Source organism: Triplophysa dalaica, chromosome 7 (assembly GCF_015846415.1).
Source record: "Triplophysa dalaica isolate WHDGS20190420 chromosome 7, ASM1584641v1, whole genome shotgun sequence".
NCBI classification, from domain to species: Eukaryota; Metazoa; Chordata; class Actinopteri; order Cypriniformes; family Nemacheilidae; genus Triplophysa; species Triplophysa dalaica.
In genome coordinates this window covers 23821749-23844073 of record NC_079548.1, presented here as the reverse complement: position 1 = coordinate 23844073, position 22325 = coordinate 23821749, and the positions used below count along the sequence as shown (strand labels likewise).

The 22325-nt window shown below is 36.6% G+C and overlaps 3 protein-coding genes across 4 annotated transcripts in view; 2 read left to right on the top strand and 1 right to left on the bottom strand.

Annotated features, from left to right (window-relative positions):
- Positions 1–5753, top strand: part of gas7a (growth arrest-specific 7a) — a 28948-nt gene extending 23195 nt beyond the window's left edge. For both annotated transcript variants that reach the window (XM_056752624.1, XM_056752623.1), the window contains 3 exons: positions 335–414; positions 601–699; positions 2911–5753. In XM_056752624.1, coding sequence (XP_056608602.1) covers positions 335–414; positions 601–699; positions 2911–3024 — 293 coding nt within the window. In that variant the 3' untranslated portion in view covers positions 3025–5753. The remainder of the gene's footprint in view (positions 1–334; positions 415–600; positions 700–2910) is intronic.
- A 137-nt stretch (positions 5754–5890) lies between these two features.
- On the bottom strand, positions 5891–12816 carry rcvrna (recoverin a). Its single transcript, XM_056752625.1, has 3 exons — positions 8038–12816; positions 7643–7754; positions 5891–7554 (listed from the first exon to the last, which is right to left on the bottom strand). Exons 1-3 carry the CDS (start codon positions 8416–8418, stop codon positions 7436–7438), a joined length of 612 nt encoding a protein of 203 aa, XP_056608603.1. The 5' UTR covers positions 8419–12816; the 3' UTR covers positions 5891–7435.
- Positions 12817–13848: 1032 nt separating this feature from the next.
- Positions 13849–20597, top strand: LOC130426614 (germ cell-specific gene 1-like protein). Its single transcript, XM_056753487.1, has 5 exons — positions 13849–14372; positions 14573–14620; positions 15995–16147; positions 19635–19746; positions 20029–20597. The coding sequence occupies exons 1-5, from the start codon at positions 14072–14074 to the stop codon at positions 20297–20299; spliced, it is 885 nt and encodes a 294-aa protein (XP_056609465.1). The 5' UTR covers positions 13849–14071; the 3' UTR covers positions 20300–20597.
- The last annotated feature ends 1728 nt before the right edge of the window (positions 20598–22325 follow it).

Below are 22325 nucleotides of genomic sequence, written 5' to 3'. Positions count from 1 at the left end.
GGTGCCAATATTCAGTCTTTCTGACACAGTTCTGCCCGTTTGATTAGCTTTACTTGTGCATATAATGACCAAGCCAAGTGTGTTTGTTGTATTACACAGGGTTTCATAATAAATAACTAACAAATGAGTAAAATATTTCCCCTACTGGCAGAGAAAAGCACTGTGCCTATTGCAATTTCCATTTCAAAACCAGATAAATTAACTTGATAAGCCTTTGTTAGTTTTTGTACTAGTTACAATCTGAATACTTTTAGATTTGTATTGTAGTTTCAAAAAAAATCCGCTCCTGTTCTGTAAGTAAATGACTGACGTTGTTTGTGTTTAATGTCGATAGGTGATGATCTGATGCGCTGTGTTGACCTCTACAATCAGGCTCAGTCTAAATGGTTTGAAGAGATGGTCACCTCAAGCTTGGTAAATACAATGTTTCACTACAATTTTCTCATTCAAATAGTATATAAGTGTTAACTGAAGACTATTATTATAGATTTGGTGCATGGGCCTTTATTTGTTATTTTCAATGCGGCTAAGAATCCGATTTCAGAGCCCGATCTAATATTTCCACCGGGCTGCTTGTGAATGAGTGTTTGTGATCTGAAGGAGTTGGAGAGATTGGAGGTGGAGCGGGTGGAGATGATACAGCAGCACCTGCGACAGTACACAACACTTCGTCACGAGACAGACATGTTCAACCAAAGTGTGAGTAACCCATCTTATATGAGACAGCTTGGTTGAAGCAGATTGGATCTTCAAACACTGCAAGCTTTGCTTTGTGTTCCAGAATTTTAATTCATTATTTTTTCATCATTTGATTATCAATAAAGCAGTTATCCATTTTATGAGCTGGTTTATCATGAGCTTAGAGATAGCAGATAGCAACCTATTTCAGCAATAGTAATATTATCTTAAAACTAACTCTACTTTTTTTAGTTTTGTAATTCTAGCTAGATTTTAGTGAATACATCAAGTCAGTTCCCTTTAAAGGGATACTTCACCAAAATTCTGTCTGTCATCATTTACTCGCCTTCGAGTTGTTCCAAATCTGTATACATTTCTTTGTTCTGATGAACACAGAGAAAGATGTTTGGAAGAATGCTTACAAGCAGATAGATTTTGACTCCCATAGAAAGAAAAAATACAATTGTGGTCTTAAGTGCCCCAGAACTGTTGGCTTTCTTAAATTCTTCAAAATGTCTTCTTTTGTGTTCAACAGAACAGAAAAAATGATTAAGTATTTTTTTCTACTATGATAGTCAAAGGGGTCCAAGAACTGTCTGGTTATAAGCATTCTGTTAATGATTAAAGTATAGCAGAATTTTCATTTTTGGGTGAGGTATCCCTTCAAGTCTGTTAAAGTCTCTCTTTCGTATTCTGTTTCGAAATAGGGTTATCAGAAATATATTACGCACCAATAATAGAACTCAATAGAATTAGAATAGTATCAAAGAAGCATCTCTGGGTACTATTGTACAAGAACATATAGTCAAATGTAATCTAGAAAAACGTAGATGCAAGTACAATTTTATTTATATTAAGCAGCTCATGCGACGTGGCAGTGAAAGTTGTAGGATTAACAGCAGACTAGCTGCCAGAAGTCTCAACTTCACATGGTCATAAAACAGAGCAACAGTGTGTGAGTATCAACAGATGGATCTCAAACAGGACGTCATGTTTTCTGTGACACCTGATGGAGTTGCCAACAGAGATCTGCTCTGGAAATCTGAAAGACTGTTTCATTGAGCTGATGTCATGGAGCCAGAGATTCTATGTATCTTAATTCCATATTTTTATTTTACCAGCACATAACAACAGTAAATTGGTGATGTGCACACTACTTTAATTAGTATAATTAGATATATTGAACAGTAGTTAGTTCAATAGTTCATCTCTGTTATGAGAAATAAATAATAGTGGGCAATTTCAAAAAGGAAAAAAAATCTCCGCAAACAGCACAAGAATATGTAAAGTTATAATATTACAGAGTAGTGTCATGATATGTATTATTAGCTAAGGTACTTGGGAGCCATAACATTTTGTAATAATGTAATATGTTTGATAGCAAACAGTTAGTGACTTACTTATTATCAAACCTTTCAAACCTATTATGATTACTGATAAATCATTATTAGACTTTGCAAAGCTTTAGACAGTTATGAATCAACTTCAATGTCAATATTTGAATTTGGAGGGTGTACAGTGCCCCCCTGTGGTGGCTCCCCAATGTATATAGTGGTTACAGCCATGGTATCTGTGAACCAGGAAGATATGTAATAATATTCCATTCCATTCCATTTTCTTCCGCTTATCCGAACTACCTCGGGTCACGGGGAGCCTGCGCCTATCTCAGGAGTCATCGGGCATCAAGGCAGGATACACCCTGGATGGAGTGCCAACCCATCGCAGGGCACATGTAATAATATAATGAAGTAAACTTTTTAATTAAAACTGCAACCCATAGCTTTTATAAATAAACCAGTATTAGTTAAGCGAGCACATGAAACAAAAATCTGTTTTCAAAAACATTTTCCATTCCCCCTTACCTTACCACCTCCTTACCTTATTTGTTTCAACAAAAGTAAGCTTATTAAAAAGATTTTAATGGAGAAAATAATTTTTTAAGTTGAATAAATTCTACCACATAAGGATATGAACATTAAGTAATTTTCGATGTTATGTTTTAAACAGAGACGGTGATAGAAAGGCAAATGTTTGTGGCTTTGAGGGAAAATATGTGAAAAATAATCTCGCAAAATGTTCTGTGGCAAATGGCACTGTTCCCTGTGAACAAGTAAAATATGTGTACAAAGTTTCTTATAGCTAACCATAATATAGACTACTATACACATACATTTTTGGTAATTTAAGAACTATTCTTGGTAGTCTAAGACCTCGTGCATTTTTGTGTTTTAGACGTTGGAGCCGGTGGACAAGCTTCTGCAGAGTGTGGACCCAGGCAAAGACAGAGAGATGTGGGTGAGAGAACACAAGACAGGTGAACTGAGACCTGTGGACATGGACATCTAGATCAAAGCACACACACATCATATACAGTATGAATCTACGACGCCTGTCTACCTGAGTACTTCAACCTCAGCCAAAGCCCTACAGGTATCTCCCACTTGAAGCACTGCTCGTTTTAGGGATCTCCGCTGGTCGAAAACAGTGGAAGATTGCAAAATCACAGCTTTACAGAAGAGTTTCTCAATGTGACGGTGAACAGGTGATAGGACAGCAGCACAGCAGAACATCTGAATGCATTATAAATATTGACCAGCCGTCCTTGTGCTGTGTTTTTATATATAATACTGCATGTCCTTTCACAGATATATATATACGGTATATAGTGTATTACTTTTAAATGCTATTTAAGACATACCTGTATGTCTCTGACATTTACACGATGAAAATAGTTAATGCTTCAAGGATAAACATCAGAACAAGAGCTGTACAGTGAAACATTCGCTGCAGTGGATGCTTGTAAAACAAAAATCATCGCATTTTTCTTTTAGCTTTGTCTGTGTTAAAGTGAAATTGTGTATGCACAACTAAACTCAATGGCTGGTGGCAGATAAAGTAGGTATCAAGGCACACATACGATTGTTTCTCCAGAAACTAGTTCACTAGTTAAAAAAGAGTAATCCTCGGCAGAAATCTAAGCAGAAATCAGCATCAAAGTTATTATAAAAATAGATGAATCCTACTGTCACTAAATGGCATGTTGTTGAATCTGTGTTGTAATGAGACTTGTTTTGCCATGAAGAATGCAATGAAAAGATTTTAATGCTATTTTCACAAGCTACACGCAAACTGCTGTCAAATCTGCAGCCTTCCTGAGCGAGATCTGCATTATCAGCACAATGCATTATAAGGATGGAATTGATATATTTTCATATTTTTGCAGAAAAGCATGTTTTGTCTAAATGTAGGACTAGTTCTGTATATGGTTAATGGAAAATTAGATGTGTTGTTAGAGTGATACTGGTTAATCCATTGATTGTGTTCATAGAAAGACATGACTTCAACAACCCATGACTTGCTAGCAAAGTCATATCATTTTTCCAAGATGAGGCCAAGAAGTGAAGTCAGAATTATTTGCGTGGTGTATAAATTCCATCTATAGGCTATGTTAACTAAAAATGACTGTAAAGATTTCTTAGGGGTGAAATTATATACTTCGGATGTAGAATCCAGGTGTCAATCAAAGCTTTTGATTTGTGTTACACCTTTAAGTGCCTATAGGTAAACTTGCCTTGGAATGTTCACAATCTATTATGTTAAGTGTTTGTAAACGTTGTAGAAATGTGTGTGCGTTTTTTGTCTGTAATTGTTGTCGAGCACATCTTTCAGCATTCTCACTGCTCTGCAGTCTTTGTCATGGGGTGTTTAAATGAAATCTTTGATGCACATTAAGAGATGCGTAACTTTTAGTTGATAAATATTACAGTTTTATATTGAATGCACAATGTCATAGGCAGCTGACTATCACTGGCAGATAAACTTCAATCGTTATACATGCTGTAATACTGAAAGATTTGTAACAATTTATAAAAATATCTGAGGAAGGAAGTACAGAGAGATCAGAGCACACTTTGGGAAAGATAAATATTTGAGCTTGCATTAAAGGGGTCATATGGCGCGAATACATGTTTTTCTGTGTCTTTGGTGTGTTATAAGTTGCCCCTGCATGTTTTAGACACGTAAAATTGCAAAAAGTAAAGTGTCGTAACAAAAGACTATCTAAAAGTGAATGCTCACCCAGACCTGCCTGAAACGTCACGTATAACCACACCAAATGTATACGCAAGTGAGGTGAGCGTACCTGTCAGTACAGTTGCTTTGGAACCTGATGATCCAAATATGGTATGAGGCGTTACATATCCGTCACACGCTTGCAGTATTCAACCAATCACTGCTCACTGGTTAACTGGCCAATCACAGCACACCTCGCTTTTCAGAGCCATGAACTTGGTAAAAAATCTCTGTTTCAGACATGCGAAGCAAAGAGGAAAAAAAAACATGCACGGTATGTGGAAAATACTGCATTTTTGAAGCTTAGATCGTGTTTACACATCTAAAAAAAATTATAATATTCGTTTTAGTCCTGTCATATGACCCCTTTAAAAAGATTGTTAGATTTGAATTTGTTTTTACATTTCAAACAGGAAAGACATTAGAAGTCAGAATTAAAAGTCAAACATGAAGTTTACGTGTAGAACTGCTACACTCGTGAAATTAAAATGTAAATGCTTGCTGCCTTTGTTACACTTGTTACACATTTGTTTGACAATGTGAAAAATATCTTACATTTACAAGGAAAAAATCTGTTCTTTTAGGTTAATGAATTATTATTACTTTACTAATATGTTTTACTAACATTCATTGCCCTCACATATGCCCTAAGTCTTATATACTGTAGGGTATGACTGGTTTACATTTGCTCAGTTTAGCATGTAATAAAGTTAACTGTACTGCATTGCCCAAGCTAGAATTACATGTATCGATGTCAATGATGTGCATTCTGTGTATTCAGAAAAAAAGCGTTCTGTTGAATGTCTGTGTTACAAAGTAGATCTTTTATATATATATACCTAAAATATTGTATATGTTGATTTTTTTGCTCTCAACTAGTCTTCATTGATAATATTCATTTGTCAACATGTTTATGAAAATATGATGTCTATGTTGAATATGCCCACGAAAGGACTATGTTGTCGATAATATTAATAAAAAATACTCTAATTGTTTTTTACACATTTCTTGTTTAGAGCAATGAGATTTATAGAGGTTTGTACATTCTGGAAGAGAGATGTTTGTTAACATTTCTATGTATGTCATTGCTCATCATTAATGTCATGAATCTTACTTATCTTACTTATATTCTCATATTTAAACACTTTAAAACTATATTGAAACTATATGGTTGGTCGGCTGAGGGCCTATAAACCTTTTTTTTGCTGTTTATTTCATGCTTGTGAAGTTTTCTTTTGTCAGACCACACTGCCGCCTTTGAAAGCCGTTACAAGGGATAGTTCACACAAAAATGAAAATTCTATCATCGTTTTCTTCAACATATTCAGCATATTTTCCAGTGGAACACAAAACAAGCTATTTCGATAAAAGTTTGTGTATTTTGTGGGGTCAGCAGAGGCCATGCTGTAGATCTCCAGCTATTGTTTTCATGCTCAGTATCCCAGTGCTGAAACCAGGCCATGTAGTGTATTAACCTGAGCCAAAGATGGCTTTAAGGAAAGAGGGAGGTAAGCTCCTGTGTTTCAGGCTTGTCCTTAGAGCTTTGGCTGTAAGCAGCATCAACATGATAAAGATACACTTGGGGTTGGTGCCATTTCTAGTATTCAAGTTTAGTAAATCTAAACCTGTTGGGGGACTCACGACTCCCACTCTTAACTTAATCAGTCAATCAAACTTGATCTACATACCTATTTTTGAACGGGTTTACAAGTGTAATGAATGAAAAAAACAAGAAGTGATGGCAACATATTATTTGTAGAGAAAAATGAAACAGTCTGCTTGAAAAAGTAAGCAAAATTTCCAGCACATCATGAGGGAACAAGGCTTGTAAACACGTACAACATGCATTTATACTAATCTAACACTTCAGGCTTCTTCATTACACATCAGGTTCATTCACCATAACAAAGCAGACGGATGCACTCTAGGTTGCAGTTGTACGGTTGAACGGGGCTTTACATGCCTGAAGAAACACCAAGAATGATAACTATAAAGAAAACTATAACAAACATCCACACCACCGGACGATAATGTCATGGTAGCTCTTAACTTACATTTTAAATGCAACAACCCTTTACATTTTTGAATGGATAATCTGGAGAAAAAAAACTCTGAAAGTTGGATTTTTTTTATATATAGTTATCGTTTTGATGTGAACGGGCAATGATTTTTTGATTACATTGACTGATAATAGTTACATCTCTTTATAATAGTTTTCTAGATAAAAATTTCCCATAAAATGTTCTCTACACACAGTAGAAGAACAAAATCCTATAAAATTCATCCAGTCACCTGATAAACAGATTGTTCCAAAGTCTGATGAATGCATATTGAAAGCTTAAACCACCTTAACCCTGATGGGATCTAAAAGATGAGAGCCATGGACCCTGCATGGGGATTTGTCTTACCCGACCTTCAGATCCTAAGAGGATTGAGTATTCTGGAGTAGGACTGTTAACATGAGCCTAACTGCTCTTATTGAAATTGGACAGCAATGGCCAAGACTTCAGTCAGTTTAGCTTCAGGTAGTATTTAAACAGTTGGTGGTCCAGGAATCAATACAAGAACAGCCGTTTCTATCTGGTTGAGTCTGAGTGTGTGTTTGGACATATCCAAAAGTAAAGTGAGCTCTGACGTCAAATGAATGGAGATGGAGGTCTGAACAGTCTCACAGGTACGCTTGAAATTAGTGCTTCTTCTCCTTGAGTTTGTCTTGAATCTTCTTTGGCTCGTCAAACTGTATCAACCTCAAGATATCTTTGTTTTCCGTGACACCCTGAACGAACTCCCCCTCTCCAATCTTATCTGTAAAAAACACAGAGCCGTTGTCAAGAAGTTGTGGACCATGACGTGATGCATGTAAATGCAAGAAATTTCCCACAGCGACTCATACCATTATCACTCTTTCCAAAGAAGGTCCAGATTTTGTCTGCTCGCTTCTCGGGTGTGTTCTCATCTTCTGGAAGATTTTTCTGGTCTTCAGCAGGAATCATGTTGAATATTGACTGCATTGGAGAATAATATCAATATCACAGTTTTTGACAATCAATAGCATCTCGTATGTTAGAGTGATTGTCAGGTGGGTTTAATCTATCCTGAGCTTTCTTGCCCATCAAGCTTCCCATTGGTGAAATGATACTGAGAAATACAACGAGCAGCTTTATACAACCAGCACCAGACACATAAATGAAACATTCTCCGTTGTCCATGATGACATAAGTCTAGTTCATTTTCTATATTCAACCACAAACGTAAGATACTCAGTAAAAACACTTTAGTGTTACCCACCCGTACGATCTCCTCCACCTCATTTTTACTGATGGTTCCGTTGCCGTCTACATCGTACAGGGCGAAAGCCCACTCGAGTTTCCGCATAGTCTTGCCTGAAGAAGTGAGATGCAGTGCAACAATGTATTCCTTAAAGTCCAACGTGCCATCCGCATTAGTGTCGAAGCTGCGGAAGACGTGGCGGGCGTAAGCGGTGGGGTCGGCGTCAGGGAAGAAGCTAGCGTAGATTCCCTCAAACTGCTCCTTGGTGATGCGTCCTGTAGGGCACTCTTTGAGGAAGCTGGCATACCACGTGCACAGTTCCTCCTCCGTGTATTTGGTGTTCATCTTCAGATCATTCAGTATCGCTTTGGACAAAGCACCGCTCTTGGTGTTTCCCATATTTCTAAGTCTTTCACGGCTAAAAAGGAAAATGTACCTTTTTTCTACTTTCCCGGACCGTCTCTGACTCTCAAACTCTTTCTCCTGCTCCTGGTTTGCTTCTCTACAAGATAATGAGGTCGTTCGGACCGCTGCGTTGTCCTGGTCGGATCTTCTCTCTTTGGGCTTGGTTCCCTCTGACAGCTTCTCTAAGTGCTGAATGAGATTATGTATGTCTCTGTTTAAATCCAGACAGGCTTTGAAAGATTATTTTGTTACGTCACACCTCTTCTGGTGAGTGTTGCATTATGTTGATTGGCCCCTTAGGATGAGGTCTTGCAGTAGAGGTATTGTAAACAAAATGCTACTCTTTGCTATCGAAGTGACCTGTGTTGTACAGTGAGATGAGTAAAGAAGCAGGTCAGTGCACTCTTCATTTCTTATAAGATGAAATGAAGAAATTTCTTCCACCAGCTCACACCAATATCTGCTGATGTGTAACTGGACTGGACTGGTACTGGACAGTGTTACTCAGTGATACGCAGGTATACGCCGTATACCCACTAGAAAAGATCAAGAATTTTCGTATACCCACTTAAAAAAGCGCAAGGATACGTAACAACATCGTTTGTGTCAGAAAAGCACTGACTTTTGGTACAACCAGGAGATATGAAACCGAAGGAGATCATGAAAGGCAGCATTTACACAATCAGCGTTATCATAAGCCTGCCCCCGAAGCTACTGGCGCTTCGTGCAGCTCAGCAGGTGTTACAAATAATGCGCCCGACGAGGCTCATGCGATGCTATACACTCCTCGCGTTAGTGTTCCGGGGTCGCACTTGCGCACACTGTTCGCCCGTTTATTATACTTTCTGCCTTTAAATCACCCCACTTTTAAAACCACTGTGTAGTCTTTAATAAAACAAGCATATTTGTTATCATTAACATAACTGTAAGTCATATTGTGACTGTTGGCATGTTAAATTGTATCTAACTAGCCAACTTCACAAATGTTAGTTTGTGTGTTGAATCAATACACGAGGGAGAAAGGGAGAGATAACTTATACTACAATGTTCATAATTGTTTTAGATGATAAGGGATCAGATTTGCACTTTTTAACTTATAAAATCATTTAACTCTTAACTAATTCACAAGTTCACCTGAGCAGATAATGAAGATAGCAGGTGTAGTAAAAGTATTCGTGTTTGGCGTGCTGTCCAGGGAGCGGGCTCCGAGTAAAAGCTCGGAAACGGCCGAACCCAGAACTCACTATATGCTCTGGCTTCTCCCAAAATTTGTTAATCGTTAGTCAACCATTACCATCATTTATTTTAACTTTCATTTTGGCTGGGCTGGGTTTAGGTTGTTTGTTTGCTGTTGATGTTGTGGTTGGGTGTGCGTCTGTTTGCCTGAGCTACTGACCTCTCTAACCTCATTAACACACATCACTTATTTGTGACACAGAGGTCAGTTCTGTCCTGTCAACCAGCTCAGCTGACGGTCACATGAGTTGACTGTCAAAAGTCTATATATTAGTACATGCATATAACTATTGCATGCGTACACATGTACATATCAGGCGTTTTCAAACCTGTCATATGAACTACCTAAACTCATCAAATCATAAGTATAGACTGTACATGCAAGCTTGAATGCAAGGAGTTGCATTTTAATGTGTGATTGTTAATGCGAATCACAGTATTGTCTGAGCATAACAACAGTCACAGTGTTTCTGCTATGCACTTTATATTATATCTATTCGTTAAAACAGTAAGGTTCTTACTTTTAGGGCAGAGTATAAATAAGTGAATTTCGGACGTAGGAAACAAGTCCTGAAATATGTGTGTCAGATTCCTGTGTGTTAGCTGTTTAAAAATTGTACATTAAAATCAAATGCAAAAAATCTAAATTGTTATTCTATTGAATGTGAGTAAATGAAAGGGTTACTGACTGACCTGCACTGGGATCGTTCATCATATCAGACACATCTAATACTCCAATATCTCCTTAAGACAACTTAACCAGTTAAAGAGCCATGGCGTCAGTGGACTCAAGCTTATGACGCTAAGCACCTCTCTATGACTGAAGAAACACAGACTTACTGTACACTCTTAAAAAGAAGATGTCTTATTCTTTTTTTGTCTAAATGGTTCCATTAAGAAGCGTTAACATCCAAAGAACCTTTCCGTTTCACAAAAGGTTAATTGTGGCGAAAAACAGGTTCTTCAGGTCGAACGGAAGAGGACGGAAGCTCCTATGATGAAGATCTATCTTAAACAGGCCAACTCTCCCCTAAAAACATTTCCAATTGTCTATAAACTATGTCTCATCACCCCGATAAGCAGGGAGGGGACTAGAGCATATTATAGTTTTTTGCGCGCTAGCACACTTCTTTAACATTATCTTTAGTGGTCTCCGAATGAAAAAGTCAAACATCATTAGTGCCGAGGTGTCTCAAACGGCATGTCGTTGAGGGAGAAGAACCTGTTTAAAATAACAACAGGAAAGCAGCAGTGTTGCGCTGCTCTCCTTACGACTATGCCACCTAACAGTTACACAGCTTCCCCACCGTTTGTTTCTTATGTCGAAACAGCATCATGTTCATTACTTACTGTAACAGGTGGATTGAAGGGAAAATACCTTGATATAATAGAGATTAAATATGTTACACTTAAAATTACAGGCCGCAATGAATAAGCATTAAGCATGACCTACAATATGCTAGACAACAAAAATGTTGGTCAATAACCATTTAATACTTGGCTTTAAGATCCTTACAGTATAAATGGATTTGTAATTTTCCTTACTCTTACCTCTTTATGCCCTACACTTTGCCTATTGTTCCCCTTTACTTATAGATATGTAATGGTACATTCTTGATGCAATTACTTATGCCGTACATTTTGTTTAATTATGTGGTACACTGGGGGCTGTAATCAAAAGTGTTACCGTTAAGGATATGCAATCAGTGCATTTCAGATTGTAATTACGATACCAATACATTTAAATAATCCATTTATTTGATCAATTTACTTAAATACTTCAAAATATCTTATTTTCAAGATATTTCCAAAGTCAGGTGTATTACTGTATTAGATGTGCAGTGATGTCGATTACAAAGCATATTATAAAAAAAACAACACAAAAGTAATTCACTGTGGAATTGAATGCTGTGCAGGTAAGGATTATATAAAGCAGTTTTGTGGTTAAGCGTCCCTTTTCCTGGAGTTTACAGCAAAGTCTCAATCAAGTGGGCGGCGGAGTCCTGTGATTTCAATCTCTGCAACATTTAACCTCACGCACAGATTAACTGCAAAAAAACTATTGCATGCTGGGTGGAGAGTAAAGTATGGATAAAACTGAAATGACTCATCATATAAATAGGCAGATTTGTATATTTTTCCATAGTTCAAATCCATTACATTCATACATTTGGCAGACACTTTTATCCAAAGCGATTTTGGTGTTTAATGTACGTATGGGTATGGGTGTTTCCCCAGCACAACCTTTTGTGCTGCTAACACAATAATCTAGCTACAGGAAGAAATTAGAGTGCTGGCAAAATGTCTCCAAACATTTAATCCATAATATGTAACAAAAGACAACTGCACAGGACAATGTTTTTCTCTAAAGATTGTGAGCAAAGAAGATGTAGGTCAGAGTCCTCATCAAATGTCATGAATGTTTACATGCACAAATGTACCTTGTACTGATGTAAGAGCTACGCCGGTATACTTTACTCTAAACATCAAATTAATTGTAAACTTTAAAGAACGTAGAACAGATTTTCACTTAAAATGTCCAAAAACTAAAATTTTGAAATTGTACTGTTTTATTTACACATATTTTCATGTATGTTTGAAACACAGTCAAAAACCATCAATTTACAGAAATTGACTGCAAAATTTCAAGAAAACCAGACACCCTTAATTTTGTGGGAAAAAGAAAGATTATTTATAGGGTATACTTTTGGCGCCCCAGATTTTTTTTTTACATGTATACAGTGAATTAGGCCGTTTGCCACATGTATGAATGTATTTGTTTTTTTATTTTATCCTACTGTGTTTTAGTTATAGTATGTATATTATATGTTGTGCTTTTTATGTTTGTACATTAAAAAAATGCTGGGGTAAAAAATGAACTAACACAATCTTTGCTCTACAAATTAATTTATGCTGGGTTGTTTCAGCCCAAAGTGCTTGGTTGTTTTAACCAGTTGTTGGGTCAAACATGGACATTTTCAGGGTCAATTCAACCCAGCTGTTGAGTTTGTCCCCTTTTAAAATAACCCAGAATTTTTTGAATGTGTGCAATTACCTTTTGGGCACGTAAATTATTTATGTGGATTATTTATTGCATAATTGCAGCTCCCACAGGAAGTACTGAACAGTGTCTTTTTTTATGTTACTTTCTGTCATTATATCAAGCAGCTCTATAGAACTGAATAAAAACCACACTTGAGTTTAATGTATTAAGAGTCATGTTTTTTGTACCTTCTTGAGAATACACTTTGTAAACCGTAATAGATCAGATCAGCTTTAAAAAAGTAAAAGAGGGAAAAACAACAAATGGGATTGTAATAAACTCTGTGTGTGTATGAAATAACTCGTAAACAGATAAATCGCAAAATTCTGTGTTACATAATCATCATGCAGTGTTCTTTGATATATATAAAGAGCTTTAATCTTGTTTTGGGATTTCCTCTTACCTTGGAAAATTGTGTTATTAACTCTTTTAAGATTTTCTTCGACTGTTATGTGTGTGCAAAATTTGATAGCTTTGATAATCATAATAATGATAACACAGCAATAACCATGGGATTTAAATATAATATTTAAATTGAACAATTAAGTATTATTTATTAATAAGACATTCAATTTTAATAATACAAATATGAAAACATTCTTATAGGCGTAGGCAACAGACTATTTTCTACTGACACCTGTTCAGCATTTAAACATATTTTGAATGTTTTCTTATATTTGTAGCACATGCAATATCCCAAATCAATCATCTGGCTGTCAAATAATACAGGATTTGCTGTGTGCGAACACACATATAAACTGGTGTGTGTGGCTGGGCACATACATCATTTTTTAGCATCAAAGAGCCTACATGCAGTCATTGGGCGAACTAAGATCCTTAGATGTTCAACAAACTACTGCAAATCATGTATGTTGCAATTTGAGATTAGGATGAAATGTAGTCTGGAAAATGGGGTAAATGTATATGCTAGCAGAGGAAGCAGCATCAGATTGAAACATAATCTGATTGATCTTCTTTTTTTTTGCTACGCTCGCCGAAATAAGCAATGGGTTTAGATGGAACAACAAAACCAAGGTCTCCAATTTGCTCTTTGAAATGATAAAAGTGGGAAAAAGTTGAGGGGGAAGGGAAGTCTTTGAGCGGGAGGGATGAGTTCCAGCCAAACATAAAGAGATTGACAGCATTAGAAGCAGACATGAGCAGAGCAGCTGTCATTGGTAAATCAAATCCAGGCACAGCACTTCCAGGGAGCAGAAAACACAGATGGCATATACAAACGTCTATAATACCCCATACATCTGAAACGCTACAAAACTCAAAGAGTTTGAATGTCTGAAGCAAGGAACCCTACAGTCGCTTGCCTGAGGCCAGGATTACTCATCTCCTTGTGCGTCATCCTGGATTGCTATGGGTATACGCCGTGCTCACCGAGCATCCCTGGCTCTTACCTTCAACTACGTGGCATTCGCCATGGCCGTGTCGGCTGTCACCACCAGCTACTGGTGTGAGGGAACCAGGAAGGTGGTGAAGCCTTTCTGCACGGGACTGGTGACGGTAAAGCAGACGTACTGTATTCGCTTTAACAGCTCCAACATCAATGACACGCGGCTGGTGCAGTACATCTACGAGACGGGAGAGGAGAAGTTCCTCATGAGGAAGTTTCACACGGGCATCTGGTTCTCCTGTGAGCAAACGGTCGACTTACAGGGTATGACGCCATCGGTGGCTCTTTCATGTGGATTTTTTGGGGTTGCAAATGTGCAAAATGTTGAAATAATTTAGGACAAAATTGAATTCAAATGTTGTTGTTTTTTCAGTGTGCAGCAGAGTAAACTTTTACACGATTTTATCTCGATTACAAATGCAAATGCAGATCAGACGTTTTACCAAAACTTTATCTCTTGATAGGATTTAACTGCAGGAGCTTTTTAGAGATCGCGCCGGATCATGAAAGAGGTGGGTAAGTACATAAAATAACAGTCTAATGGTAAAATACACAACAAATTTTCTCTCAAAATAGATACAAGACCAAAATGTTATATTGGGTTACATTCCTTTTTTTCTTACTGTAAGCCGTTTGTAATCATTAGGTAACACAGAAGCTTGGCACAGTTATGAAGAATGTGATATGTCAGGTGTGCATTTATTACATTGAATCACCCAGTTGGTTTAAGATCTCATGTTTTTAAATGTTAAAGGGATAGTTCACAATTATCTGACCTAATGTCATTCCAAACCTCTATGACACTCTTTCTTATTTTGATATTTTGGATTACACCCCACTGACTTCTATTGTATGTACACAAAACACATTTATCAAAAATATCTTATTTTATGTTCTACAGAAAATTACACATACTGATTTTCAATAACATGAGGATGAACAAATGTTTTTAAAAAATTTTTATTTCTTTGCAGTGGATCACTCTCTTGCTCACTTTCTTAATTGCATTTCCTCAAAGCTGGTTTACCATGTTTTGGTACAGCACACAGGACAGACGGCAGAGTGTATCAGAACTACGACAGAGATCAATTTGAAAGAAATCTGAAACCATGTCAAAGAAAATAACATGTTCACACCAATCTATAAAGACATACAGTTTACTGTACAAATGGCATGACGTCCCAATGAACTCTTTTGGTCACAGTTTAATAGGAAGGGAAAACAACATAAATCTACCTGCACTATCAGTGCTTCTACCAAGTTTACAGTACAATGCCTTTCTGGCATTTAATATTCTGAAAGAGTGTGAAAGAAATGTGTGTGTAACACTGACATACTCTAACCTTTACTGAAAAGGCACACATGTGCAAAAACATCCATGCTTACATTTTAGGTGAAATCCCCCATGGACATGTGAAACCTGTGTAAATGTGAAGATTTGAAGTGAAGAATTTAGCGAATCCATTCTTACATTTGCGATGACAAACCATGATAAACTGTAACACTCATGTAAATTGAACAACTATTCTATGTCAAAACAAAACTTCTCTGCATTTTAGCATTATAGGCTGCTTTTGAACAGTACACCCTGCAGGTTTTATGCAAAATGATGTTTGTTTTGGGGGTTAAAAGAAATCCCACTTGCTGGGTTATTTTCAACCCATTGTTGGGTAAAATATGGACACAACCAATTGTTGGGTTGTTGTTAAACAGCCATGGGTTAGAACAGACCAGCATTTTGGTTGGAATAACCCAGCATGGGTTAAGAATCCAATGTTCACATTTGATCCAATAATGGGCTAACATCAACCTATAGAACTTTTACAGAAATATCTATTGTCTAATGTTGACTGAATGATTTCATTGACTCTGTCTGTCTGTCTCAGGGGTGCTGTGGCTGTGTATTGTGTCAGAATGTCTGTACATTACTCTTTTGTTCACTGGTGGAGCTCTCATGGTGATAGAGATGTGTCCCTGCTTTAACCTGATCAACAGGCTCAAGCTGAATGCCTTTGCTGCTGTGTGCACTGCTCTCTCAGGTAACAACCTATCAAAATACAACAATGATAGCACACATACATATACACACATACATACCAGACATCTGGAAGATGTCTATTCGATGTCTGAATTTACACATGTAAGACCTATTTCATATTCTTTGCTTAACTTTAAAACGTCTCCGAGACGTATACTGTCAAATAGTAGACATCTTACAATCGTAACTGTGTTCTCTGGGAATGTACATAAAATTGTTGATTGTTTTTCACACAAAGAAAGACTATATGAAGAGTTTGGTTCCAAAATGAGATGACTCAGTAAAAAAATCATGGTTTTTGTTGTGCATTTCAATTAATATCAATCAAACTGCAGTTGGTTTGTTTTGATTTAAGCCATAAAAACTAAAAAAATACTGCTAACTAACACAATAAAAACATGATAACATAATAAAATCTTGATTTTTGAATCTCACGTATGTTTACATTAATTTTGTTAGTGTTTTAATGTAAAAAAGCAAAGACAGCCTCAATGCTGGAATAAAAAACACAAACCTTTATATACGAAAACAAGAAAGCAGTTGCATTGTTTTAAGGGGGTCATATGACATGGCTAAAAAAAATATTGTAATTTGTTTCAGATGTCATTCAATGTGTATCCACGATTTAAGGTTCAAAAACGCTGTATTTTCCACATACCGTGCATGTTTGTATCTCCTTCTGCAAAACTCATCGCTCTAAAAAGTGAGGTGTGTAATGATTGGCCAGTTAACCAGTGAGTAGTGATTGGTGGAATACTGCAAGCATGTGATGGAAATGTAACGCCTCTTACCATATTTGGATCATCAGGTTCCAAAGCAATTGTACTGACAGGTACGGCCACCTTACTTGCGTATACATTTGGGTGGTCTTAGTCAAATCATACCAGAAACTGATGTAGATTTGTGGGGGTGTGGTTACACCAGGCGTTTCAGGCAGGTCTGGGTGAGCATTTGCTTTAAGATATAATGCAACTCTCATTTTTTTTTTTACGTGTCTAATACATGCTTGGGCAACTTATAACACATCAAAGACACAGAAAAACATGTGTTCGCTCCATATGACCCCTTTAATGTTTGTCAATACAAAGTAATAACTTTTGCAACTATAAGAATATTTACATGGAATAGCACACGAAAGATTAAACGTATTCAATTTAAATATTTATATAATGAAATAAAAAGCAGAACAAATGAAAAAAATCTGCAACACTTTACAATTAGGATTGCTTAATAAAGCATTTGAAAATGTGTTCATCAATGATTAATTAGTCATTTACAAATGCATTATAACGATGTTATAACTGCTTAAATGAAAAGGAACAAAAAAGGGTACGCAAATTGTTTGAAAAGGGATGAAATATACAATAATAAGAAAAACAGAATAACACCCTACAGTCTCCAGTCTGACAACCTATATTGCAAATAAATAAGGAATAACTACGTTTATTAAGCTTTTATAATATGAGAGTTAACAATGGCACACTATTGGCAGGTATTTTGTTAGAATCCCCCTTTTTTTATTTATGCGGTTATAACTGCTTTATAATGTATTTGTAAATGAATTATTAATTATTAATGAACACATTTACACATGCTTTATAGTGGGAACATTAATGTAAACATTTACCAAAAGCACAGTTGCCTCACCTATGACTGTAAAACATCCAATATAAACATTTCTAGGACCATGCATATTTTACATATTTACTTACAATTTCTACAAGAGAAACTTTATTTTTCTCAAGAAATGAGACTTACACTGAAGTTAATACTCCATTGCTAAAGCTATACAGACCTCATGTCCATTCTCTTACTATTGAGATACTGTCAAAAGTTTCCCAATTGACCTGAATTTATTAAAATAATAAATCCTATATTCCCATTCAATCCCATCTGCTTACACATTATGTATTGTGAAAGAAAAATCCAGTTGAACTGCAATTGCTCACATTGAGTTACCACTCCCCTTTCTGAGATGAGCATGATAAGAGGATATTCCCTAATTCTTGTAGTCCCTCTTGAACGCTCATTTTCCAAAATAGAAAATCCTGCTAGCTCTCCCCCAGCCAGTCAGAAAGAGAGATGAGATTACATACAACAAATCCAACAGCTTCAGACTGACAGCAAAGACAGGACAGATATCAGCTATTATTACGACACAACTGTTTTACTACATTACCTCAGGACTGAATTTGTGTGAAACAGAGAAATGTAAAAAGGTTTCTGTGTTTTGTTTCAGAATATTTGTCTCTTAGACATCCTCATTGGTTCTATATAAAACTCCATATAAAATGATGATACAGAGGTGTGTATGTGCGTGTGGATCTGAACGGGACACAGCCTCTGCTACGGTCTGAATGTGGGTTCTATCCCAACACCACAGGGATTTGGTGGTTTGTAATCGGATTGGTGCGGGGGTAGTGGTTTTGGTATGTGACATGACCAGAAGAGACCATCCTCCCTCCCCCATATCATTTCACTAATCCCGACGGTTGTAGGAATGCTCACCCGCAGACGTCATGCACATCAGCACCTGCTATTAAAAGAGAAAACATGAAACTATTTGCTCATATAATGCATTTGTTTAACGTCCACAGAACATGTACACTCTTTCTGATCTTTGCATTTTTGCAACAATTCATTGGAATTTTTGTATAATCTGTATATTATTCTGCTGCCACTCACATATGCAGATATGCTGAGAACAAATTGGGCTAGAAAACGTTTTTTTTTGTATTCTTGTGCTTTCCTGAAGCCTAACTGGTGAAGTGCTGTAAATTTAACTCACATTCAATTTCAATATTTGAAATTCTGTCATCATTTACTCACATTCGAGTTGATCCAAATCTTGATCCAAAAGGGTTTTTTTGTTCTGATGAACACAGAGAAATATATTTGGAAGAATGCTTATAACCAAACAAATCTTGCCCTCCAATGACTCCATAGTAGGAAAAATGACTTAATCATTTTTTGTTCTGTTCTGACATTTCAAAGAATATCGGAGAGCAAACAGTTCTGGGACACTTTTGACATTCATTGTCATTTTCCTACTATGGGAGTCAATGCGGGGGTAAACTCTGTCTGGTTATAAGCATTCTTTCAAATATCTTTCTCTTTTTGTTCATCATAACAAAGAAACAAATACAGATTTGGAACAACTCTAAGTAAATGATGACAAAATTGTCATTGTTAGGTGATGTATCCCTTTAATACTTTGGGTACATATAACCCCCCCCCAAAAACTGTTGTTTTCGCCTGACTCCAGTGTCTCCCTGCACAGTGCTTATTCCATTCTTAAGGAAATGAAAAATATCTGCCTTGTAATTCAATGACATAATATGCTGCTTAATTCAGTTTTTTTAGCAGGAGGATCTTTCCAAACTGGATTTTGACCAGATTACAATGATGCAAATATCATACTGCCATCTTGTGGATGAATACAATAATCACGACACAGTAATGGATCCTACAATATTCTGTGTCCATAGGTCTTCTGGGGATGGTTGCACATATGATGTTCACTACAGCTTTTCAGCTGGCTGTCAGTATGGGTCCAGAAGACTGGAGACCTAAAACATGGGACTACAGCTGGTCCTATTTGTAAGTCTCAGATTTAGAGCAATATATATTTTGGGTAAATGGGTAAAAATAGGTCAAATGATTTTGGTAAATTGAAGAATAATCTATACTGTAACATTCTATAAAAACAGCCTTTTGATAATAATTTCACATGTAACACATTAATTAAGACTGTTATATATCTAGATATTTATAAATGTATACATTATATGTCACACTGCTTTCAAAATGACCTAAGGAAGGCAAAAGATGACTTGTTCTATTGTCCTGTAGCGATGGCTATTATTTTTTTCTTTCTCTCAGTTTAGCATGGGGCTCGTTCGCCTCCTGCATGGGCTCAGCGGTCACGGCCTTAAACCGCTACACAAAAACCATCATCGAGTTCAAGTTCAAACAGCAAAGCATCGAGAAGAAACTGCGCATCAAGCAGAAGATTCTTGAGCTGGAGGTGCCAGAAGACTTATGGTACATCACTTCATTACAAGAGCAACCTGACCAACACACTGTCTTCTCTGTTAATGGCATCGAAACAACCTACATCGGCCACGATCAGGGGGGAGAATATCACCTGTGAACTTAATCTGCTCAACGGAGCTGAACCTTTTGTGCATTTCTATCACAACAAGGGCTTTTGTCAACATGGACTAAACTAAGTGATTTTTTTTAACATACACTGTTGTTTATGTGTGAAGCCGTATTGAAGAACATTTATAATGTACTTATACATCATGATCCCCCTAAAGCACTCTTATTTATAAGAGTATGTTTTAAATGGCTAAATGGCTAAATGGCTTGCCCTAAACTACTACAAAATGATTTTCTGTGGTGGCTGAGATGCGATTAAGTGTAAATTTATTCTGAACCCTGAGCGTTGCTTACAAACATGCCTAAACTCTAAACAATAGTATATTTATCTAATTTATCGGCAACAGTTTGTTCAAAGATAAATGAACACTAAACATTAACAACTCTTTATCTTTACAGGAAAAAGCTATAAAATAACATCCTCATGCAAAGCATTCTGGGAATCAACTCAATTCAACTTTATTTTTATAGCGCTTTTTACAATTTTCATTGTTACAAAGCAGCTGTACATTAGACACATTGAATACAAGAAAAACAACTAAAGGCATATACCTGTAAAAACAAAAAAAAGGTGAAAACAACAAAATACAAACATACAAATGCTCCACACACACAACATGCAAACATACCTACACACATTGACATAGATGCACACATGCAAACTAACTCGCACACACGCACAGTGAAAGCACACATTTGAGATAAAGGAGAGAGAACCACAGGTCAAATATTAAACGGACTATAAATTCTTATATGCAATATTAATTATGTCTAACTTCTAAATTCTAAAGCAGCCCCCCCGGCCATGCAAATAGTGCAAAACAATATGCAAACGGTGGCGAGGAACCCAAAACTCCAATCGAGAAGAAAAAACTCAGGAGAACCCAGGCCCAACCAGGGGATTCCAGTTCCCCTCTGGCAAAAGCAGCTGCCTCTGCACAAGCTCAACAGTGCTTGCACAACAACAAAATAAACTTACTAATAAGGTAAATTATAGATTTAAGATTATCATTAACAATCTAATAGCATTTGAAGTGTTGTAGAAAAATCGTGTCAAGTTGCCTCGTCCTTTATCCAGCTCTATCATCTCAGCTCTTGTCAGGTCACCGCTTCCCATTCTCAGCTCTGCCATCAGGTCTGGGCATGAACTGCATCCTGCGGTAACCTTGGAACAAAGAGACAAGACTGGCTGAGAGTAGAGTACTGTTCTGCACTCTTTGATGCGACAAGTACATCATTTGTTGTTGGAATCAGAAATCAAATTTTGGTTCCCAGAATGCTTTGCATGAGGCTGTTAATTTATAGTTTGTTTCTGTAAAGATAAGGACTTGTTCACTTTAATGTTCGTTTATCTTTGAAGAAACTGTTGCCAGTAAATTAGATAACTTTAAATCTGCGGTAAGTTACTGGCAAACTGCTGCCAGTAAAATAGTAATATTATTTCCACAAAATTCTTTACTGTGTATGTATTAGAAAATGTATTTATTTTATTTATGTCTGTTTATTCCATGTATTTCAATCTCCCATATCAAATTACATTTGTTTATCTATCCGAAATGAGGAAAGGGTTTGTTAGTGCTGATTAAAAAATAGAAATCTTGAGAGTGAGCTCAGACAAACATTCAGTGCCTCTCTGACATTAAGATGTGGTAAAACATGCTTCTCTGATGTCACATTCCTTATTGATATTCCAGATCTGCTTTTAGAGCCATGGACAATTGTGTGAAATAACTGTCTGTGGAGTGTTTTGACTGTTTTGGCACCTTTAGACATGTATGTCAGCATAATCAGCCATTTACAGCACAGTTCAAAATGTACTTTAAAATTGAGAAAGATCTTAAAGAATCTATTTTTGACTGAACATTTGTTTCTTTTCATCCTGAGCGAGAACAGAGAAACCTCACAATTTACATAACGCTGTGGACTGAGCAGGTGTATGAAACTGATTACAGAGAGGGAGGGCAGAACCATCACATGAGAATAACTTGAGAGATCATCTTGTGTGTGATTGAAAT